The following is a 22495-nucleotide window of genomic DNA, read 5'->3' on the forward strand; positions in this document are numbered from 1 at the left end:
TTCGTGTAAAATCGATGAGTAATTAAAATGTAATTTATTAGTGAAGCAGATGTGACATGACTTCCCGCCTCATGACAATTTACTCGAAGTTTTTATTACTTTTGTTAAATTGAAGAATACTCTGCGTGACATTAATCCTCCCATTACTAATTTAATTTCTTCCGCTGATCTAAATTAGATTTCGATATAATTAGACGATACCGTGGCTATTTATGCAATGGAAAAACTCGCATTTTATCGCAATGTTTTGCGAGCTTATCGTGTCCAAATTTGGAACGTGTAAGTCGTTCAAAATATGCAAGAATACGAGATTACATAATTAAATTTGTGTAGACACAGACTTCCTGTGATTTAAATTACGAAAGTGTTTGGCAGTTTAATGGGTTCACTTGCATTGTAGGCGAACATTTATAGTATTGAAGCGTTTTATATTGTACAGCTGACACAAATATTAACAGTTTTATACAGCTGAGCTAAAAGTACCGCCTACAAATTGGTTCAAGTGTGGACTAGACACACCAAGTCGTTGTAACCAGCAACCTTGCTTTAGTAATAGTCGAGGCTTTACCTTACGATGTTCGCCAAATCACTTTCGTAACTTGATTCATCTTTATCGACAAAGGAATTTAAAATGTGGCTTGCAGTTTTGTTGTTTTTCGTTTTTGTGGTGACTTATGTGATACAACAAGTGAAAAAACCACCTAATTTTCCTCCAGGTAATTTAATTATTAGTCTAGATTTAACATTCTTTAATAAATGCAAATGAGTATTAGTAATGTGAAGTTTTTGGTAATAAAACTAATAAAACAACACGATTGTGTCCAAAAATGTTAAATCACGAGCTTTTAGTTTTTAATAAATCAAAAAATACATTTGATTATCTATATTATAGACAGTTTTTGATTATTTTAACGCTTATCGCTCAATTTAAATACCCAATGCAATTATTGCACCTAAGTGAATAAAATTTAAATCAAAAATTTCTAACACAGCCGTCGACATGGTCACACCTTAATATATTTGTCTTGTTTATACAGTTCGATTTTTTTTATGTATTTTTTTTTGTTTGCGCTACAATTTAAGATTCTAGCAATCTCTAATCTTTAGAAAAGTAAACACTTAAATTTTTGACAAATTAGTAAAACTTATTTTTACCACTTTACAGACCGAGATTGTAAAAAGTCAAGAACAAATCCTAATTTTTTAAGAGAATTAAGAGAAAATCTAAATAATAATCATATCCAAAGATAACACATTAGAATTCTTACTAATATTTACTCTAATTTTTTATACGTTTTATTTTGATTCTGAGACAACCTGCATTTCTGTAGGTATTCTTTGCGCTCTTATTAGTAATTAATACAATTCTAACTTCATAATTTGCTAAAACTTTTATTTAAAGGACGTAAGACACCGCAGCAAATTTTATATAAAAGTTTTAAATACAAATTTGTCATCGTATCTTGCGCACTTTTTTAGAAATATACTAAAAGTCATTAACCAATAATCCAGTGAACATGCAATATCTAATATAATATGCAGGTTCTTATTACATTAGAATTTAAAAAAAAATATAAATCCTGAAAATATCAACAATTTTTGTAATCAAATAGATTTTGAACTTGTTAAATTTTTCCTTAAAAAAATAGTCAATGTTTTGTCCCTTATGATATCCTAACTAATAAAAAACAAAACTAGTCAGTTTGAAACAATCTGATTGTTATTATTATTATTATTATTATTATTATTATTTGTATTAGGATTCTTCCAAGAATTTCGATTTTTGAAAATTTTTAAATGCAGTACATTATGTCTCCAATGGATATTGTTTTTTAGCACGATAGTTTCTGAATAAATTACTTGTTATGTATAGTTTTTCCAAAGGCAAATTAAAAATGCATTATTTATTATTAATTAATTAGTTACATAATTCAATGGATTCTATGAAACTCACTTTTTCTTTTTAAACATTTTAGCAATAAATTATCGCACTTACTTCTTTTCTGTTTGGTTTTAAACAGTTTCTAAATGTTTTTCATGTATTTCAGAAAATGTTAATAGAATTTCAGAAAGAGTTATGTTGTATTTTTATTTATTTATTTATACTTTTTTCAGCTGATTATTAATTCTGAAAATATTTAAGAAAACATGAAGAATAAAGTCAAAATGCAGGAGTTAAATATTTTTTATTTAAAATAAGCTTTTACGTAAGCCAAGCACAGTAACGGAATGATAATCAAGAACGTATAGCATTAATTTTTCTTTGGCATTTAATTTTAAACCCAAAATCTCGCACAAAATATAAAAAATATATTTCTCAATTACAACTGACATCTTCTGAAAAACATCTGTCAATTCTGATTTACATTAATTTAATGGTTCCTAAAATAAAGGTATTGTTACAAACATATTACATATTCTGTTTTTTTAACTTAATTTGTTAATTTTTTTATTTAAAGGCCGTGTGACACCACAGCATATTATAAATTAAAAATTTTAAAGAAAAATTTATCACCGTGCCTTCTACAATAATTTTAAAATCTATAAATTCTTGAAATGCTATCAAATTTTGTAACCGAAAAGATTCCGAAGTTGTTAAATTTTTTCCTAAGAAAAAATTCTGATTCCTTCATTTTCAATGTGTTTTTAGTACATTAGTCACTGTTTCAGTCTTAATGATGTACATACTACATATTATTTTACAAACATATTACAATTTTTCAAAGATAAACCCATTTCATTTATTGAAAAAAATAAAAATAAAATGCCATCTATTTTTGTAAATTAAAAGATTTCGAAGTTGTTAAATTTTTTCCTAATTTATTTTTTTCGGTCTCAATGATGTACTAATATACAATTATACATACTAGGTATATACAGATTCACTACAAAATTTGTATACATATTTGTTTTAAATGTTTTCAGAACGGTTTAACAGAAAACCTTGAAATTTGGGGAACAGTTAAAAGTGTTGAAATTCTATCATCTGAGAGCTTTTTCAAATTTTTATCGTCATTTATTTTGAAAATTCAAAGCTAACTTGATTTTTTCAAATGGCACGAAGAGTCAGATTTATTCATTTTTAAAAGATTTTTTTTCTGAATTCAATGATGTAACATAATACCCACCTTTTATTAAAAAGTAAAAAAATTAAAACTCAAAAATTTTCTGGGATAGTAAAACCAAGTTAGCTTTGAAAATACTGTAATTAGCGATATCTGTCACTTGTATATTAGTCAAAAATTAAACTTGGGTGCAATAATTACTTTAATAATGGCACATTTAAGTAAAACTGAGCGAAAAAAATTCTCATGATGGTTTATCATGGAAACAGAAAGTCAAGAAGTTAGTGGAAATCAGTTTGAACATCGTTTGTAGCATAAAAATCAAGTATTCCGTGTTTAAAATTCCTTAATTAAAACGTGTTTTTTTCAGTTAAAAATGTAATTTTAACTATTATTTTTAGCTTTTACTTATTTTTTCGTTAATGAGCTAACGATAGATGAAGACAACATTTCCAAGGCTAATAAAATTTTACATTTTTCAAATTTTTCGATTTTTTTTTAAGTTTCAATTAAATCAAGATACACATGTGTTATACCATAAAACTCAGAAAAAAATGCTCTTTTCAAAAATATTAAATTTGACCCTTGTTGCTATTAAAAAAAAACAAGTTAGCTTTGTATCCGAAGAACAAATGGAGATAGAAATTTAATAGACATCTGAAACGATACAATTTGTATACTTTTAAGCACCAAATTTTAATAAGTTTTTAATAGTTTTTATAATATTTAACTGTATCCATACTTTTTCGCAACACTGTATAATATTACATACATAATACGATTCTACAAAGATTTTATTTTTTGAAAAAAAAAACAAATTATACGCAGAACATTCTCCAGTTGTTTTTAGACTTATACTAATTTCTTAATTGATTTTAATTATATCGAATAGAAGAAATTTTTTGAAAAAATTCACATCCATAGGGCGTTTTTAGTATTGAATAGCAAACGTTAGTAGCTTCTCTGTGATTATTAGTTTCTGAGATACGCTGTGAGCTACAGTAAAAAAAAACTTATGACAGACTCACCTTGTATTTTTGGTGTACGTATTCATATTTGCATATTAATAAATTTTATAAAGTCCAATGTTTTATGAACTTGTTTTTTAATGCCTTAAAAAAGTTCAATGTATTGGTGAAAATAGTAAATTATACATTTTCAATACAATTTTACATATTTAGTTAAAATTTTATCTATTGAAAATAATAAATAATACACATAAACCATTGACCTGTCAGTTTTTTGATTATGATTTTTAGGTCCTTACTGGTTACCATTCGTTGGTAACCTCCCCCAGCTCAAGAAACTCTCAAAAAAACTAGGCGGACAACACCTCGCGTTATCACATCTAGCCAAAGAATACAACACCAACGTCTTAGGCCTCAAATTAGGAAAGGACTATGTTGTAACAGTTTTTACATATCCCCTCATACGGGACGTCCTAATTAGCGAAGAATTCGAAGGAAGACCCGACAACTTCTTTCTACGTCTTCGGTGCATGGGCCAAAAAAGAGGTAAGACAACATTTCATCCAAAAATCAATAAATTATGATTATTATGCGAAAATTCCAGGCATCACTTGCACCGAAGGCGAAGAATGGAACACGTTACGAAACTTTGTAAATCGCCACTTGCGAAACTTAGGTTTCGGGAAAAAACCAATGGAAAAAATGATCCAAGACGAGATTTGCGACATTCTAACAATTCTGAAAAAGGACGGGTCCGACATTCAAGTCGATAAATTTTTGGCTCCTTGTGTCCTAAGTGTTATTTGGACGTTAATTACGGGAGAAAAAATTTCAAGGGAAAATAACCAATTGGACGAATTGTTGGATTTGTTTAATTTGAGGTCGAAAGCGTTTGATATGACTGGAGGTACTCTAACACAGTATCCCTGGTTAAGGTATTTTTTGCCCGAATGGAGTGGCTTCAATTTGATAAAGTCGGTAAACACGAGCTTGAAAAATTTGTTTATGAAATATATTCGCGAGCATAAAGATGGGTGGTTTGAGGGGAGAAACGAAGACTTGATATATCGCTACATTTCCGAAATGAAGACCAATACAGAAGCCTCCAAATATTTCACAGGTGGGAATGAATAGTCTAGTCAAGCAGGCCTTCAAATAAAAAATTTGGAGGGGCTCTTTTTAAATTCTCGACATATAGACTGAACCAAAAGTAACGCACAAAATTAATATACTTGCTATTATAAGTCATTTTTTAAAAAAATCCTCAAACAGGTCGATTTTTTTGGTACGTGCGTTTTTGAGTTGTGACGTGTCATTCTTATTTTTTTTAATGACAACTGATGACAACCGACACTTTTGTTTACTGCTTTATAAGCTGTTTTAAGATTACAGAAATACCAACGTCGCATTTTACCGATTTTTTTTTAAATAAGGTTGATAAAAATTTAAAATATTTTTAATGATTAGATTTACAACAAGTAACTGTTAGATAAAATCCTACGATAGCATTTCTATAGTTTTGAAACAGGTAAGAGATACTATTATTTTTTACAGTTTAATAAACATAAAGATGGGTATTAACTGTTTCATAACTATAAAAAAGCAAACGTATTTTCTCTCAAAATTTGTTGTTATAAATTATTCATGCACTTTAAAAATGTAATTTATGCCCCAATGAGAGATCTATTCATTAATAACTACATATTTTACAATTACATCAAACTTATTTAAAAAAAATATTCAGTAAATTGGGACGTTACCGTTTTTATAGTTTTGAAACAGCTAATACACATACATCTTTATCTTTCTGGTAATAAAAAAATGACAAAATTCAATAAAATTAAAAAAATAAATTTAATTAAACAAAAGAATTTTGACATCGTATAAAATCATAATGTGTTTTTTTATTTTATAAGCGACATTTATAAGTTTTTATATTTTTTTGTATAATTAGCATGAAAACAATATGAAACCTAAACACAAAAGAATGAACAAAACACAATCACCCCTTATAAAATAAAACAAAAACGAGAACATAACGCTCTTTAGGTAATACCCACAATAACTTTTTTCAAATTTTTATTTTACTCTCTTCTTTTTTAATTTTTTGAGCTTTATTTTTTTGAATTTTCATACTTACCAGAAAGATATAAATGTGATTAGCACACGAATTAAAAATATCATTTTGGTGTCGAACTTAGCATTTAAAAAGTGAAAATCGATCTATTTGAGGATTTTTCTGAAAAATAACTCCTAACATAAAGATATGAATTTTGTGTTACTTTTGTAAGCAAATTACAGTGTGGTCTATTTATCACCAAATAAATTTTTTGCAGCCCCCGAGAAGAGGTTAAAAAATAAAATAAAGTATTTTCAAAATTGTTCAACTTAGGGAAAATAGTTTCAAGAAAAATTGAACAAAATTTTACATAATACCTAATGTTTTTTGACTTTTTTGATATATTTTATATTGAATTAACAGACAATAAAGTTATACAATTTTCCGCTAAATTGAAATCCGAAAGTAGTTTTCTGTTTCGGAATTACCTTCAAAGTGAAAAAGACGTTCCAGTGAAAAATTTTGAAAAATTAAAATTGGACAAATTTTGTGTTTACATCTTCTGTCTTCTAAAGTTTTAAGTTAGTTGGAGAATTGTAGCTTTCTTGTAACATGTTATGTTTATGGAGAGATTTACCTACCCCTCTATTTTGGTAAAAGGACAAATGCTTAAGCACAAAAGTAAAACCTTTACCTGTGGCTACTCACTTACTAAAAGTTGTCATTTTTGTGATGTTTGCAGCTGAAATACTTTATTTATTTTTAACCCCTTTCCGGAGGTTAAAAAAATCTCGATTTAACGTTTTTATTTCACAGTAATTTATATCAAAAATTATATCCAAAATTTTGCTGTTGAAGGCCAACTTGATTGTAATAGAAGCTGGTTACATTCAACCAAAATACGAACAAATTTTTTTTAGATGATCATTTGGTTATGGTCTGTGTGGACCTATTTATAGGCGGTGCCCAAACCACTAGTCGGACTTTAGGGTTTGCTTTCCTTATGATGATTATGTATCCAGAAGTGCAGAAAAAAGTGCAAGAGCAAATTGATAAGCATTATGATAAGAATTCATCCATTGAGTATTCTGATCGTTACAAGTATGTATCTCTCTAACATTATTTATTATTTGTTTGTTTGTTGTAATATTGCCCCATTTTTAGTGAATCTCAAAAACTATTGATCACACAGAAATCGGCGTTTGGTTTAGTTTAGGTACATTTTTCTCTATGCAGGTGAATTTTTCTACAAATTACAATAAAAAAAATATATTAATACAATTAAAAATATTAATGAATGGAAATGCTATGATTCTTGGTGTCATTCTAAAACAAATAATACTTAAAAGTTTTGTTAAAAAAATACGAAAAAAACTGTCTGAAATTATTTTTTTATTTTAAATTTTTAAAAAGTTCAGAAAAAAAATTTAATAGCAAATGCTGGGAACTGTGTGATTATTCTAGTTTTTGGGATACCTACAGTAAAAAAAATATTTTTAGCAACATGCTATATCAATGGAAACGATTTCAACTAATCAATTTTTTTAAGGTTACCTTATGTTGAAGCAGTATTATTAGAAACAATAAGATATCGGTACGTAGTTCCAATCGGGGGACCCCGAAGAGTCACAAAAAACACCACATTAGATGGCTACTATTTACCAAAGGTTTTTTTATTTTATTATTATTTTTCCCAATTAATTTTAAATTTGTAGAACACGACTGTTTTAATTAGTTTTTATTCAATCAACAACGACCCCGAAAACTGGCAAAACCCCGAAATTTTTAACCCGGAACGTTTTCTAGACGAGAAAGGTTCATTACTTCCCGACGAAAAACTAATCCCTTTTGCTTTAGGTGAGTTAATTAAATTTACAAAATTAATAAAATCATTCATTGCATGTGTTTTTCAGGGCGTAGACGTTGTGTTGGCGAAATCTTAGCAAAAAACTGCATTTTTTTGTTGTTTGTTGAAATTTTGCGACGGTATAATGTGTCTTTAGCCCCCGGTTCGAAGCCTCCGACTGGAAAACCTATAGCAGGAATTACTTTATCTCCAGAAAGCTACAGAGTTAAGTTTACGGAACGGTCGTTATAAATATGTATTGAACTTAGCAAGGTTAAATACTCGAATGATAGCCAAATGTAAAATAGTGACGTCAGACACGTGTTCTAGTCCTACATGTTGTACATTCCGAATGCTTGGAGACGGATCGAGTTATGTAATAGTGGCCTGTTTAAAGTTCACTGTCAATAAAAACTGATTAATTAGTTGCGAACACGAGATTTTTATTTATGGGTTTTAATGCAATTTCAAGGTTGCAGGGATATAATTGTCTTCGTATGAATTCAGAAGGAAAGAATTTTGTTTTACACTTTTCCAATCAAATTGTAAAAAAAAACAAATGAAAAATTTTGTTAAATTTTTTAAATTGTTTCCATGTACGAGTACGATGGTTTTTTATTTAGCAAATTAACAATATTTTGTAAAGCAAAGCATACACGAGAGAATTTTTGTAGAAAAAAATTCTACTTTAAAACATGCAAAGTGCCCAGAAAAAACAAAAATTTTAAGTTATGTCTACCACAATTTTTACTGTATAACATACTGAAATTCCAGAAAAAAAGGTAAAAATTACAAGAGTATACTTTTTGACTTAATTTGGTAGCTTTACAGATTTTTAACGAAATCTTGTGGTTAAGAAATACAGAATTTTTCTCAAAAACAAGAAATTAATCGAGTCAAACAGAAAAAAAAAACAAAAATTCCGGTCTCATTTAGAGCAGTATTTTGATAAAAAAACTACGTCTCGTTCTTTGCAAAATTTTCCAAAATAATTGTACGAAACACATGTTAAAACACTGGAAAAAGGGCATTTTCGTTCTAATGTTGTGATTCTTCGGCTTTTTGTTTTGAGCTTTTAATTCAAAAATAATAATGTGCTTAAAGGCTCAAAAAAGGTAAAAGCAAAACATTTTCAAAGAAAACTGCAAATTTTTGGTTAATTCTTAATAGAATTCCGTTCAAAAACGAGATAAATCGAGTCAATACATAAAAGCCTTTTATGGTGTAATAATGAGCGAATAAGTAAACTAAAACAACAATTATTTTAATTTAATTTAGTAATTTTCCCGACAGTAGCACTACGTCTAGTCTTGTTAACAAAATCTCACAAAATCAACGAAAATTTTAGTTTAAAAATGTGCTTCAAGAAAGAAAAACACCAAATTCAATACAATTTTGTCGTTTTTTACCTTATGTAACAGAATTTCGCTCAAAAACCAGCAGTAAATCGAGTCAAACCAATAAATGAAAACAAGAAATGCGACCAAAATTAATGGAATTTTTCGATAAAAAAATTGATTTGGTGAATTTTTGGCTTCAATGAATTAGAAAGGCGAAAAAAAATCATTTCCGCTTTAATTCTGTCCTTAATTTTACGCCTCATCTTTAGCAAATTTTACAAAATAATTTGCGCTTTCTATGTGAAAAATGTGTTAAAAAAAACACTCGAAAAAGGTCATATTCGTTCTAATTTTATGATTTTTGGGCTTATTTTTGACCTTTTAGTTTTAAAATAATGTACTTAAAGACTATTTAACAAAACTGCAAATCTTTGGTTTATTTTTGACAGAATTTTGTTCAAAAGCGAGATAAATCGAGTCAATAAATAAGCAAAATACCATCAAATCCGATCTATTCTTTCGAGTTTTGGGGTGAAATAATGAGCGAAGCAATCTAAAACAACATCAAATTCAATTTAATTTGGAAAAGGCAAAAATAAAACAATTTCCGGTTTAATTCTGCCACTTTAGCAAAATTTTCTATGTGAAAAATATGTAAAAGAAAACAGCAGAAAAGGTCATTTTCGTTCTAATTTTGTGATTTTTGGGCTTATTTTTGAGCTTTTAGTTCACAAGTAATGTACTTAAGGTTAGAAAAAGGTAAAAGTAACAAGTAACTGCAGGATTTTGGTTTATTTTTGATAGAACTTTGTTCAAAAACGAGATAAATCGAGTCAATAAATAAATAAAATACCAACAACTCTGAATTATTCTTACGAGTTTTGGGGTTGATTTAATGATATTTTCGGTTAAGTTTAATAATTTTAAGGCCTGTTTCAGACGCCATTTTGTGAAATAATTGCATTTCTGACTGTAAAAGGTTAAGAGGCAGAATTTTGCTCAAAACTAGCAATAAATCGAGTCAAACAGGTAAAAAAATAAAAATTTCCACTTAATTTGGTACTATTTTAGTGAAATTTTTCGATAATAAAGGTCGATTTGAGTGAGTTTTTGGCTTCAATGAATTAAAAAGGCAAAAACAAAACTATCTGCCATTTTTAATTCTGTGATTTTACACCTCGAAAAATATTACAGATAATTTGCGTTTTCTATGAAAAATGCGTTGAAACCGTGAAAACACTCAAAAAAAAGGTCAATTTTCAGATTTTTCAGCTTTTAGTTCAGAAACTTGCTTAGAAGACATAAAAACAGCGCAACACTTTCAAACCAGATTACAGGTTTTTGATAGAATTTCGCTCAAATCGCAAGTTTCGACTTATTTATGAGGAAATTTGGCGAAACAATTGGGGTTATGGGTTAAAATAAACCAAAATGATTGGTTAATATCAATGTCATAATTTCTATCAAAAAAAGTTCAAAAAAATTATCACACGATTTTTTTTTTGAGTAAATCGCACTGTTAATAAATGTTTTAATAAAAACAATAAATTGTTTAACGGACGCTTGAATGACTGCACATTTTATGTGCTTGCACAATATTAAATATGTTTAGGATACAAATTCGTATCCAAAAAACAATAAATCATTTCTAAATTAAATATTTAACTTCGGAAACGGACTCAGGATTGGTTTGGACCAGGACAAGATTGGTCAAGATGAAATTGAAGATAAACCATAACAAAGTTTCAAAATATAATTGCTGCACTAACAATAACAATATTTTCACTTCTTGTTTGACCAAACGAATACTAAGAACATTAACGTAACGGCAGTGAACAATACAAATTATACAAAAACGGTACTCAATTCTCCAACATTCAATCAAATAAAAAATGTGAGTGTATCTCTACCTGGATACACAAAATTATTGTTGCAGCTAAATTGACAAATACTCACTTCGAAGCAATTGTTAAGAGTCACCTTTATTATTATTCGAATTTGTTGCTAAAATAACAGCATGTTGTCCTCCGGCACTGACTTTAAAAACTGGCCTGTCTGTCAGCTGCTTGCTTTTCACGTAAGTGGGTTCGAAACAATCTTCTTCTTCACCATTCCCTAACTGGCCATTTGTTCCCATACCCCAGCCATAAAGCTCCCCTGTAATTTGTAACATTAGAAAAAAATATTTTTTGAATAATAAGCAGTGTGAGGAAATCTTATGGGCAAAGGTTAGTGCATGGGCGCGCGCTTCCAGTCAGATAAACTTTTAAATCGAAATGTTGTGGAACAGCTTGCATTGTTGATATAAGTTAGTAAAGAGTATTAAAAAATGTTTAGTCAAAGAATTTTTTGTTTCAACCATCGCGAAGGGGCTGAAAAGACGTTTTAGCTAAAAATTTGCAAACACCTAAAATTGAACACATTTTGCGTTTACATACTCATATCTTCCTTCTGAATAAAGCTAGAAACTCCGTTTTTTTTGCAAACAAATTTTCAATGAATGTAGATTTATACGTAGTTTAACAAGGTTAGTTTTGATAAAGGGAAACCAAAAAAATTACATTTTCTTGTAACGTTGCATAATTGTGTAGTGAAATTTTCGAGATGCGAGAAAGTTTTTTAATTTAAAAGATAGACTCCCACATAATCGAGACGAAATAAAGCTAATACTTGATATAAATTTTTGGTGCAAGAATCATTTCGTTATCTGTAAGACTCACCAAGTTATTGCAATTTAAACTTACTGCAAAATGCGCCTGAGGTGAAACCGAACCGTATTTCCCTCTGAAGCGTGTTCATCGCCTTTGATAACATTTCGAGAGCTAAAAATCGTAATTCGTAAATAATTAAAAAATAATTAATGTCACTTATCTATTAATATTATACCTTTACTTTCAACCGCCCTAACTCTGTTAATTTTAATAATATCTAAAAAGTCAAAAGAACATTTTTATCATGTACTATTTAAAAAGCATAGAAGTGACCCAATAGAACTAAATTAAGAAATTGTAATTCATTTCAAAGTATTCTTTGGTGTGACATTAATAATTTTTTAATTATTTACCATTTTTAGCCCTTGAAATATTTTCAACCACACCACGTTTCAAAGGGAAATACGCTGCGATTTCACCTCGAGCACATTTTGTAGATAACTAAATAATCCTTCTTTAAAGTCCTTTTTAAAAAAATATGCAAATCGTAACGTTTCTGACGAATCAACAATTGTAGTTACACGCTGGGATACTTGGTTAGAAGCAAATTTCTAAAAATTTTAATCAATTAAAATCATTTATTTATTGCTTTATACGACGATGCACAAAGCATTAAACAATGTAAAACTTTAGTTTCAACCACAAATTTAGTTTCTCAACTTAATTTTATTGAAAACAATTTTTCAAATATTCCAACTACGATCAAATTTCTAGAAACGTAAAATTTAAAATTATCCACGGCAGTTGAGAAATTTGAGTCTACGTTGATAGAGTTAAAATCTGTAGAATGGTCATTACAAGATAAATTTAATGCAAAAATTGACGCAGTTGTTACTAGAAATCCCGATTTTTTTAGTTTTAAAACAAATAGCGAATAATGTACCACCTTCGACATATTTTGCATTAGCACCAAACTTTTTATTTACTCCTGTAACCAGCTGTGATGTAGAAAGATCTTTTTCGAAATTCAAAGATATTTTAACCGCAAAACGGAATCAGTTTTCGAGAATTTAGAAAGAGTCACAGTTATTCAAACGTATTTCTCAGAGAAAATGATTAAAATATTTTTATTTAGTTTTTAATTTTAATTTCCACTAAATTAAAACGCAACATTTTCAAAATGTAATAGTGACTTACGCTCCCCTGTATTAAACATCTTCATTGGTGTCCATGTAAGATTGAGGAAATGATGAAGTTATTTTTTAACGATTATGTCAAATTAGGTGCCTTGTAAGGGTTTGAACTAGCCAATCAGAAGCTGATATTAGCGACTATTTTAAAATTGGTTCAGAAAATAATCTCAACAAATATACCGCAGTCTTAATAAATTAGCGACTATTTTATTGCCACAATTTTTCTTGGGTACTCCGTAATTATAATAAAACAATAATATTTATGTTTTAATTAGATTTTTGTAAGCGACCGGTAACATTAATTGTATAAACCCCAAGTAAACTACGCCAATGCACACGCTGTAGCGGACCATTTCATCGATAAATGTGAACATCGCGAGAGCGCTACGACGAGTCGGCTGATCGGTTGTGGCCTCATGGCCACAAATTTCCTCACACTGATAATAAGGCATACCTTTGTCAGTGACTGCGAAAGAAGTGGACGAGCCACAAGCCACATAAACAACAGTTTTGTCCTTTAAAGCTGGGATTTCAGTCAACTCTGATGCATCCTCACAATCTTTGCCTAGCCCCAGACGCCCGTAATCCTTCCTACCAATGGCGTAAGTTTTTCCATTTTCAGTCAACGCAATAGTGTGGTGTTCAGCTGACGAAATCATGCTCCAATTGTATTTGGAAAACTCCTTGGAAAGTATTGGTAAATACTGAGGTGCTAAGCTTTTTAAACCTAGACAAAAACATTTAGTAATACTTAGTGAGCATTGTTGCGAGTTTACCTAACTGGTTATAATTGTTAAGTCCGAAGACGTAAATATCACTTTTGCCGGCCACTTTGGCAAACGTGCAATAAGTGCCAGCCCAGATGTTGTCAAAATGAAGCTTTAAACTGGGCTTTAGACTGATGATTGTGGGTTGTAACAATTTTGCTGTAATAAGGAAATAAGTAATTGATTTTTTTTTCAATTATTTTTGCCCACCTATTTGTCCCTTGCCCATATTACTTCTAGCATTCCTACTGCTACCTCTCTCGCTCGTTCGGCCCAATTGTCCTTGCTCAGGACATCCACAAGTGTAAACTTCTCCATGGTTTGTTAAAAAAACAATGTGGTCGGCCCCTGACGCTATTTTGATAACGTGTACCTCCTGGATAATTTCGTAAGGTAACTTTTCGTTTCCTCGTAAAGTCAGGCCCATATTACCATGTGAGTCCTACATTAAAAAAATTAACTTTTTGAAACGTTTATTCTTCTAATAAAAGCATGTGGAATATATCTCGTCTTTCGTAGATTTTCTTCAACGTAGACATTTCAGAAATAGTACATAATATCAAACAATTTTTTTTAAAAAAGAATCACATATTTAAACGGCAAGAAATAGAAGTAATAATAATAGCTCTTTTTTGTAAATAAATAAAAAATAACTCAAATACAAAATAAACTTGAACACAAAATTACTCATCCAAAGAAAAAATTGAGCAAAATACCCGTGATGTTCGTGTGGTAACAAAAATTTCAAAACAAAAATGCGTGTTGTAACAAAAAATCAAGCAACAAATAACACATGGTTCCAACAAAAAAAAATGTAAGGTTGTCTCTGCGCACTCCTACCGTCATGAACGATCTGTCATTTCCAGAACTTATTTTTGTTAGCCAAACATTTTTCTATAAATTAGGGTATTTCCGTTTTAAAACCACAGTTTAACAAAAGATGTTAAGAGTTAAAGTCTTTCTGGATTTTTCATCAAGCCTTTTCTTCAGCCATAATTTTGTAACTTTAAAGTTAACTCACAATGAAATACCGGGCCTAAAAGTCGCTCTAAAGTCACAAAAAATTGTTGTGGTCACAAACAATTTTTCAAAAATAAATCGTTAAAGCCCAGTTTCATATTTATCGGCAAGATAAATTTAAACGCCAATCAGATACGTACTACCTTAGCATCTAACAGACAGATAAAATTTTAATGAAGTTTAAGGGTCGGTTTACAGAAAGTGAAATTAAGATTTAATTGAGAATTAAACTAATTCGAATTAAGTTGCTATTTGAAATGCATTGACAAATGCCAAGTTAATCGCGATTAAAATTTAATTGCAATTAAAATGTTCTGTAAACCGGCTCTTAGCACCAGTTTATAGAAGCGTCATTAATTTAATTATTATTTCAATTAATTAAATGCGTGATTAACTGATCACGTGACCAAATTAGACGAATTTCATTGGTCTATTCGCTTTGTTTACTTTTAACAACGAATTAAAATTTAATGAAGCCTTTTATAAACCGGCTCTAAACACCAGTTTATAGAAGCGTCACTAATTTAATCTGCAATTAAATGCGTGATTAACTGATCACATGACCAAATTAAACGAATTTGATTGGTCTATTCGCGTTGTTAAGTTTTAACAACGAATTAAAATTTAATGAAGCAAGCAAGTTAAGCAAAATATGGTTTACAAACAAATAAAAGGCGTAAAAAGTAGCAGAGTTGTTATAAATCAGGCGATTAGTGTCGCCAGAAGAAACTGTTGTTGTTTGACAAAGTTTTAAAACCAATGAAATAAAGTAAAAAAGCAAATAAAAAAAATACATATACCTAGAGCATTAAAAGAGATAAAATACAAAATTTTTATCGAAAACAATATTTATTTTTTCAGCTTTTACCAATTTGCGCACCGTTTCGAAACACAACCGATACTGTTGATAAAAAAATGTAAGGGACAAAATTTGAGAGAATAAATTTCATACCACATCTAGGTGCTCAAAAACTGGCGCATCATCTCAGTGGTATGTGGTAAAGTAATGCTTACACATAAAGATAAAAAAAAGTAAAAAATTATTTGTAGTTATTACGAGACGTTTTCAAAATCACTTTATTTTCACAAAAAGTAAAGTACAAGTCAACGGCCTGACAATGGGACGCTGTAAAGCTTGTTTACCTACTCGACCGCTACCAAAATATTTCCAGGTCCGTATTTTGAGTTAATGCAATTTTTGTGTCAGCAGTGAAACAATCAAACCTCATCGCCGGTGATTGCCGTGCCCGCAACCCTATTACATAAGGTCACCCCCGTCTCTTTTTCGGCCCTCGCCTGGGTATCCGCAATTTCGCCTAAAATTAGTGCCGCCTGCTGTCTCACCACCTTTTCGATTTGAAATTTCAACCCTCATCCCAATAACTGCGCAATTGGATCATTCAAGGCCACTGACGGCACCTGGATTGCCGCCGAAACCATCCTTAAGGCCGCCTCCTTCAAGTCGGTTTCTTCGTCGCCTGCTTGCCCTTTAAACATTTTGATGCACTTTTCGTCGAAATTCGCTTTGCCACACCCAACGTGACAAATTTATCTGTCCTTATCGCCTTTTTTTGCACTGACGTTTTTCGTTCGTGCAAGTCCTTGAAGCTAATTTCGTCGCACTTTCAATTACGCCACTTAAAATATCACAAACTAGTACGTGAAATTATCCCACTTCTGATTTGTTACGAGACTTTTTCAAAACCAATTTATTTTTACAAAAAGTAAAGTATAAGTCAAGGAGCGCACATGCACCGTGTCGACGTCGTTTCGATACTCTCTATACTGCCGCCGCGTCGTCGCACCGCTCATCACCCGGTCGTGGTATTTACTCCAGTCAAATTACATAAATCGATGAAAAAAATTCCTAGAGAGCTGGATTTTTTTTAGACGCTTCCTTTACACTTGGGTAGACATATATCAAAATGGATGGGGTTAATGGTGCCATTTTTTGTTTTTTTGCTTATACAGGGGTATCCGGAAAGTCGCGCACCTCAGTGAAGGGAAGTAATTGGGTAATCCCCCAGGGTACCGAAAACATGTTTGAAAAAAAACCCACATGCTCTATTTTTACATCAGAGCCTAAACAAATTATGGAAAAAGGCAACACGGCTCAAAGATACACGTGAAAACTGAGATTAAAAATTATAATTAAAGTCTTGGATACCATTATAAAGTGTTAAACACATTTAATTTCTAGTTTTTTTTTGATTATTTTTCATTTTTTAATTTTTTTCAATATATTTTATTTTTTTTTTAATTAAAAAAACTTCTAAAGTCTGTAATTTTACTCACAAAGTTAATTTAAAAATAATTATTCAACAATCGTCACTGTGTTAAAGAAAGATTTCTTAGTGTGAAAATTGTATTTGCAATTGAAATAAAAACGGCTTATTATTTTCATTATTATTATAACTATCACCGTTAAATCTCCGTTAGCGGACATCTTCCAATAACAGACACCTTTTCACAACAGACATTTTTGTAGTAACGTAACAAAACCTATACTTATTTAAATTTCTTACTTCCTATTAATGGACACCTCTATACAACGGACAATTAAAAATTTCCCATCGGTGTCTGTTGTTACGAGGTTTTACTGTATTATAAAACTATTAAAAAGTAATGAAAACTGAAGAAGTTATCAGATTTTTTAACTAACTAAACATATCGAAACATTTGTTTTGTAATTTTTTATTTTGAAATAGATGACTTTCTAGTCATTGAATATAGAATTTTTTTGAAGAAATATATTTAGTTTGTTTGAAGGTAGATAGATATTATAATTTTTTATAAATTCTATAATCCGAAGGTTTTAGTAAACCGAACAAGTCTTGCCAATTTTCTGTTTGGAATATCAATACATTCATTATTAGTGTACTGATAAAGATGAAATATAGAGGCCGGAACTTAAAAGTGAGCGTCCTCATATACTTCCCAACTTGCCACGTAATCCAAAACCAAAAATGTAGCCTTTGTTATCAAGGTTTTTTTAAGATTTTAAGTTGTATTTAGGCAAATTTTGGTAATTTCAGTGAGCACACAAGTGAAATTAATGTACTTGCAAATTTCTAGCTGAAGGAACTCAGTCGATGAGTTCTGGAAAGACTTCAGATTACGTTAAATAAAAAATGCTAATTTCGTCGAAACTGATTATTTAAGCACATAAAATACAATTTAGATAAATTCCACTTGCTCACAAGCAAAACGAAGGTTTGTTTCGATTCATTTTGAGCTCTACTATCACCACTTAAAATATTTACATAACTAGGGCCTTACAAATTCATACTGTATTTCATAAAAGTAAATTAATTATTATATTACATGTTTTAGTTTCAGTGAAAAAATAAACACTGCTAGTTGCCCAAAAGAAAAAAAATATATTTCAAATGATAGAGGTTCTAACACGCTTCAATTTGATGCTTTAATGTTATCCCAAATTTTCATGGTATGGGCGTGAAATGTAAAAAACTACATTAATTTTTTTTACACGAAAGTAGAATTTAGAGAAATTCTCAAAATGGTCGATGCTTTGAGATTTTTTGAAATGGAAAAGCAATATAGATTTAAATATTAAATAATAGTCAAAGTAGAGATAAAGTTAGCCCAATCACTTTATCTAAAACAATATTTAAAAAAATCAGTATAAGCAATAAATATGTGACGTGGTCATAAAAAATTCCCAAGATTATAAGTACTATTTGAAGTTTTTTTTTTGAATAACTACGAGTATATTCTAGCGGAATTTGTGAGGTTCTCAACCGGTACTATTTTTTGTTAGAACAATACATTTTTTTTAAAATAAATATGTTACCACGCCTATTATGTTGAGCATATTTTTTGCTAGTACAGTTAAACAAAACCATTCGTCCCAAGTTGTTATTTGAGCTATACATATTTTAATTTTTTGAAAATCTGTTCTTTCACATCTCAAGTTTACAAAGAAAAAGTACTTTAACCCGGGATTCTCATTTAAAAATCTTTAAACGAGTCCCAAAATTGCAAGAAAAAAAATTTAAATCTTGATTATTAAATCTTACTTACACGAAATGTCCCCCATGCAAACACCCTCCCATCGTCCAGTAACGCAGCCGAATGTGAATCCCCCGCCGTAATCTGTATAACTTTCCCAGGCAACTCAACCTCGCCAGGAGTGGATTCCGCATCCTCCTTGCCCTCCGTGATACGTCCAAGTGCCCCCTCGTCATTACACCCAAAACTCAAAATCTAGAACCAACATAAAGCAAACCGACTCAACCCAATCGCAACCGCATTACTTTGCCTTCTTTGGTCAAGCAAACCGTGTGCATACCCCCAGCGCAAATATCGACAATTTCATCACTTGTTTGCACTAGCGCGGGCCTACTTTTCTCCAACACATCGGGCCCCAAACCCAATTGGCCGCAGTCGCCGGCTCCCGTAACAAGCAGAACCCCTTCACGAGTAGTCTCTGGTAATTTCACGCTGTCTAAAGTGACTAGAATGAGAATTTTAGGTTATGGTGGGTACATGTTTACAAGGGCGTACACTTCGCGCGCTTGGGCTTGGTGGCTCCGGCTTCGGTTGTGCTAGGGCGACGTCGTTTACCGGCCATTACTTGCACAATTTTTTATTAAAATATAGCGAAATTATCGGAAAATTGAGGTTAGTGATGCTCACCTTGGAGCGGCAAAAAGCTAGTCGGTTAGTAACTTTTGGTTTTTTGTCGGCTTGATTTGGTAACTTTAACGATTCACGCCAACAGTGCGCAACGAAAATTTCTAGTTTTTTTTGAGGTTAAGCACATTTCCCGTTTATTAATTTGTAGAAAAAGTGTTGTATTGCACGATGGCATTCCGTGTCCAGTTTGAAAATAACAACGAAATTGGTGTTTTTGCCAAATTAACTAACGCATATTGTTTGGTTGCAATTGGCGGGTCCGAAAATTTCTACAGGTAATTGTTGGGACAGCATGGTTTGGTGTCGTGTTAAATTGAATATTTTAGCACATTTGAGGGCGATTTTGCTGATACGATACCCGTGGTGCATGCGTCCTTGGCAGGATGCAGAATAATAGGACGAATGTGTGTCGGAAATAAGAACGGTTTGTTGGTTCCAAACACAACCTTTGATACTGAATTGCAACACATTAGGAATGCGCTTCCTGACTCAGTTAAAGTTCAGCGTGTGGAGGAGAGATTGTCGGCTTTAGGCAATGTTATAGCTTGTAATGACTATGTTGCCCTTGTACATCCAGATTTGGATAGGGTATGGTTTACAAAACAAATTTGTTAACAAAAGTTGTGCAATAATTTATTGCAGGAAACCGAGGAAATTATCGCAGATACTTTGAAAGTGGAAGTTTTTAGGCAAACAGTGGCTAACAATGTTTTGGTGGGCTCGTATTGTGTTTTGAGTAATCAAGGGGGCTTGGTTCACCCTAATACAAGTGTTGTGGATCTTGAGGAGTTGTCGTCTCTTTTACAAGTGCCGTTGGTGGTGAGTTGCATTGTATCGTGGTTTTTGTGTGCTCTGAAAATTTCATACTTTCTGGGAAAAATAAAGAATTTACTGGTATTTTATTTAAGTCGGATGAGAAGCTGCAAAACGAGTAAAGATTAATGACTTTGAACATAAATAATTAATAAATGCATAAAAGTGTAATAAATATTCACTTTTGTGTTGTTAAATTGTAGAAGGCGATCAAGGCAAATGGTAAAACAATAAATCAGAATGAATACCAAATATTATAATATTTTTTATTTAATTACTAGAATATATCAATAAACAAAAAAATTAAGTAGTTAATTATTGTTGCAAGTATGGATGCACAAAAAATATTATAAAAAATTATTAGTACATAATATGCTTTTGCAGGTTGTTTATATTCGTAGATTGATTTTTTTAATGTATATGGTGTTTTATGTTTATTTTTTTATTGTTTACATTTCTTGCGTTTACGTTTTTTTCATTGTTGGTTACTCTACCTTGTGCAGTTACTACAAACCAAATAAAAACAAAGAGAATAGTTTTATCTTTTGGTAGTTTCACCACGTTTTTGAGATAATTTTGTTGTTTTTTTTTTGCTAAACCGTTCCGAAAAATCACTAAATTGGCTTCAAAATGACATTTAGACCAAAAAGTGAACGAATGGAGCCGAAATTGATGCTATTCTGTGTTTTATATGCGTTTCGAAGTACGTTTTCTTCGAGACACACAATTAATTTGCGAAAACTGGACAAAAATTGTGTCGACAGTGATGTTACTTAAGATTTTTTTGGAGAAACTGGGTTGGAAAATCACTAAATTGAGTCAAAAGTGGTCTAAAATTACATTAATTAATCATCTGAACTGACCAAAATTGTTCGAAAATGGTACATTTTTTTGTAAATTTTTACTCAACATGAATTTCTTGAAATTTCGTAAAAAAATTGGTCGGAATGTATATTTTTTTCAGAGCTTATAAATTTTGACAAAAAAACCGAATTGTATCGAAAATTGTGTTATTTATTGCTTCTTGAGTATGTAAGCTCAACATTTTTGTAGAGAAATTTTTCTAAATTGAAAAATAATTAATTTGGTTCGAAAATGACGGATTCATCGTTTGAAAACCATATTATTTTGTGAAATTTCGCAAATGAGAGAATCGATAGAATTATTGAGTCATTGACACTCATGCAGTGTAACTTTTTTTCTTAACATACTATTTAAAATTTGCTTTAATGCCTTTAAAAATTAAAAAAATAATTTACAACAGGATAAAGATTTCTGTTTTTTTTTGAACACCTTTTAGAAAAACGAACATTGGATTATCTTTTGCCTATTATGATTGAATTCGTTGTTTCTTTGGTTTGGATAATTAATTTTCTCGTAATTTGTTACGAAGAGAAAAAATCCAAGCAGTGATTTAAATTTAAATTTTATGATATCTTGGCGGCACTCTTGGCTATATGTTTATTATTAAGACTCATGAAATTATGTTTTAAATTTATTTTTTTAACAGGCTGGAACAGTAAACAGAGGTAGTGAAGTGGTTGGTGCCGGTTTGGTTGTAAATGACTGGACTGCGTTTGCTGGTATGGATACAACTTCCACTGAGTTGTCAGTAATTGAGTCAGTGTTTAAACTGAGTGGAGCTGCACCTTCTTCAATCACATCAAAAATGAGGGCTAGTATCATTGAAAGGTTTTCAATTAAAACAAAATTATTTTTGTTCTTATTACATTTATTTTTTTCCAGCATGTCGTAAATTAAAGATGATTCTTCACTTTATTATGTCCGTTTCAAACAGAGTAATGATATAAAAAAATTCATGTGATACGCACTATTCTCAGTTTTTGAAATGTTGCAAATATGTATATCAATAATTTAATAAACAATTTTTTCGTATTTTTCTATGTTTTATTTCTATACACGAATTAAACCCCTTTTTGAGTGCCCCAAAGACCCCTCATCTAAAAAAGATGAAAAAACGGTATACAATAAGGCTTGAATTCTTGAGTCAGTCAGATTTACAAAAAAGAAAATTGAAATTTAATTTTGAATTATTAAACTAATTCGAATTACTGGCCCCAAATTTTCTTAATTAATGCAAAATTTTAATTCAA

General features: G+C 30.6%; 3 protein-coding genes across 3 annotated transcripts; 2 read left to right on the forward strand and 1 right to left on the reverse strand.

Annotated features, from left to right (window-relative positions):
- Positions 1-320: 320 nt before the first annotated feature.
- LOC658783 (cytochrome P450 305A1) lies at positions 321-8371 on the forward strand. The gene is made up of 7 exons (XM_965142.4): positions 321-716; positions 4325-4579; positions 4638-5153; positions 7013-7193; positions 7642-7759; positions 7808-7949; positions 8006-8371. The coding sequence occupies exons 1-7, from the start codon at positions 632-634 to the stop codon at positions 8188-8190; spliced, it is 1482 nt and encodes a 493-aa protein (XP_970235.1). The 5' UTR covers positions 321-631; the 3' UTR covers positions 8191-8371.
- Positions 8372-11017: 2646 nt separating this feature from the next.
- On the reverse strand, positions 11018-19700 carry Rcc1 (Regulator of chromosome condensation 1). The gene is made up of 8 exons (XM_008193150.3): positions 19569-19700; positions 19437-19521; positions 19187-19386; positions 18954-19136; positions 14100-14331; positions 13899-14048; positions 13577-13849; positions 11018-11435 (listed from the first exon to the last, which is right to left on the reverse strand). Exons 2-8 carry the CDS (start codon positions 19501-19503, stop codon positions 11248-11250), a joined length of 1293 nt encoding a protein of 430 aa, XP_008191372.1. The 5' UTR covers positions 19504-19521; positions 19569-19700; the 3' UTR covers positions 11018-11247.
- A 2-nt stretch (positions 19701-19702) lies between these two features.
- On the forward strand, positions 19703-22277 carry eIF6 (eukaryotic translation initiation factor 6). Its single transcript, XM_965019.4, has 5 exons — positions 19703-19843; positions 19895-20156; positions 20211-20387; positions 21892-22073; positions 22128-22277. The coding sequence occupies exons 1-5, from the start codon at positions 19737-19739 to the stop codon at positions 22135-22137; spliced, it is 738 nt and encodes a 245-aa protein (XP_970112.1). The 5' UTR covers positions 19703-19736; the 3' UTR covers positions 22138-22277.
- The last annotated feature ends 218 nt before the right edge of the window (positions 22278-22495 follow it).

This window comes from Tribolium castaneum, chromosome 1 (genome assembly GCF_031307605.1).
Source record: "Tribolium castaneum strain GA2 chromosome 1, icTriCast1.1, whole genome shotgun sequence".
NCBI lineage: Eukaryota > Metazoa > Arthropoda > Insecta > Coleoptera > Tenebrionidae > Tribolium > Tribolium castaneum.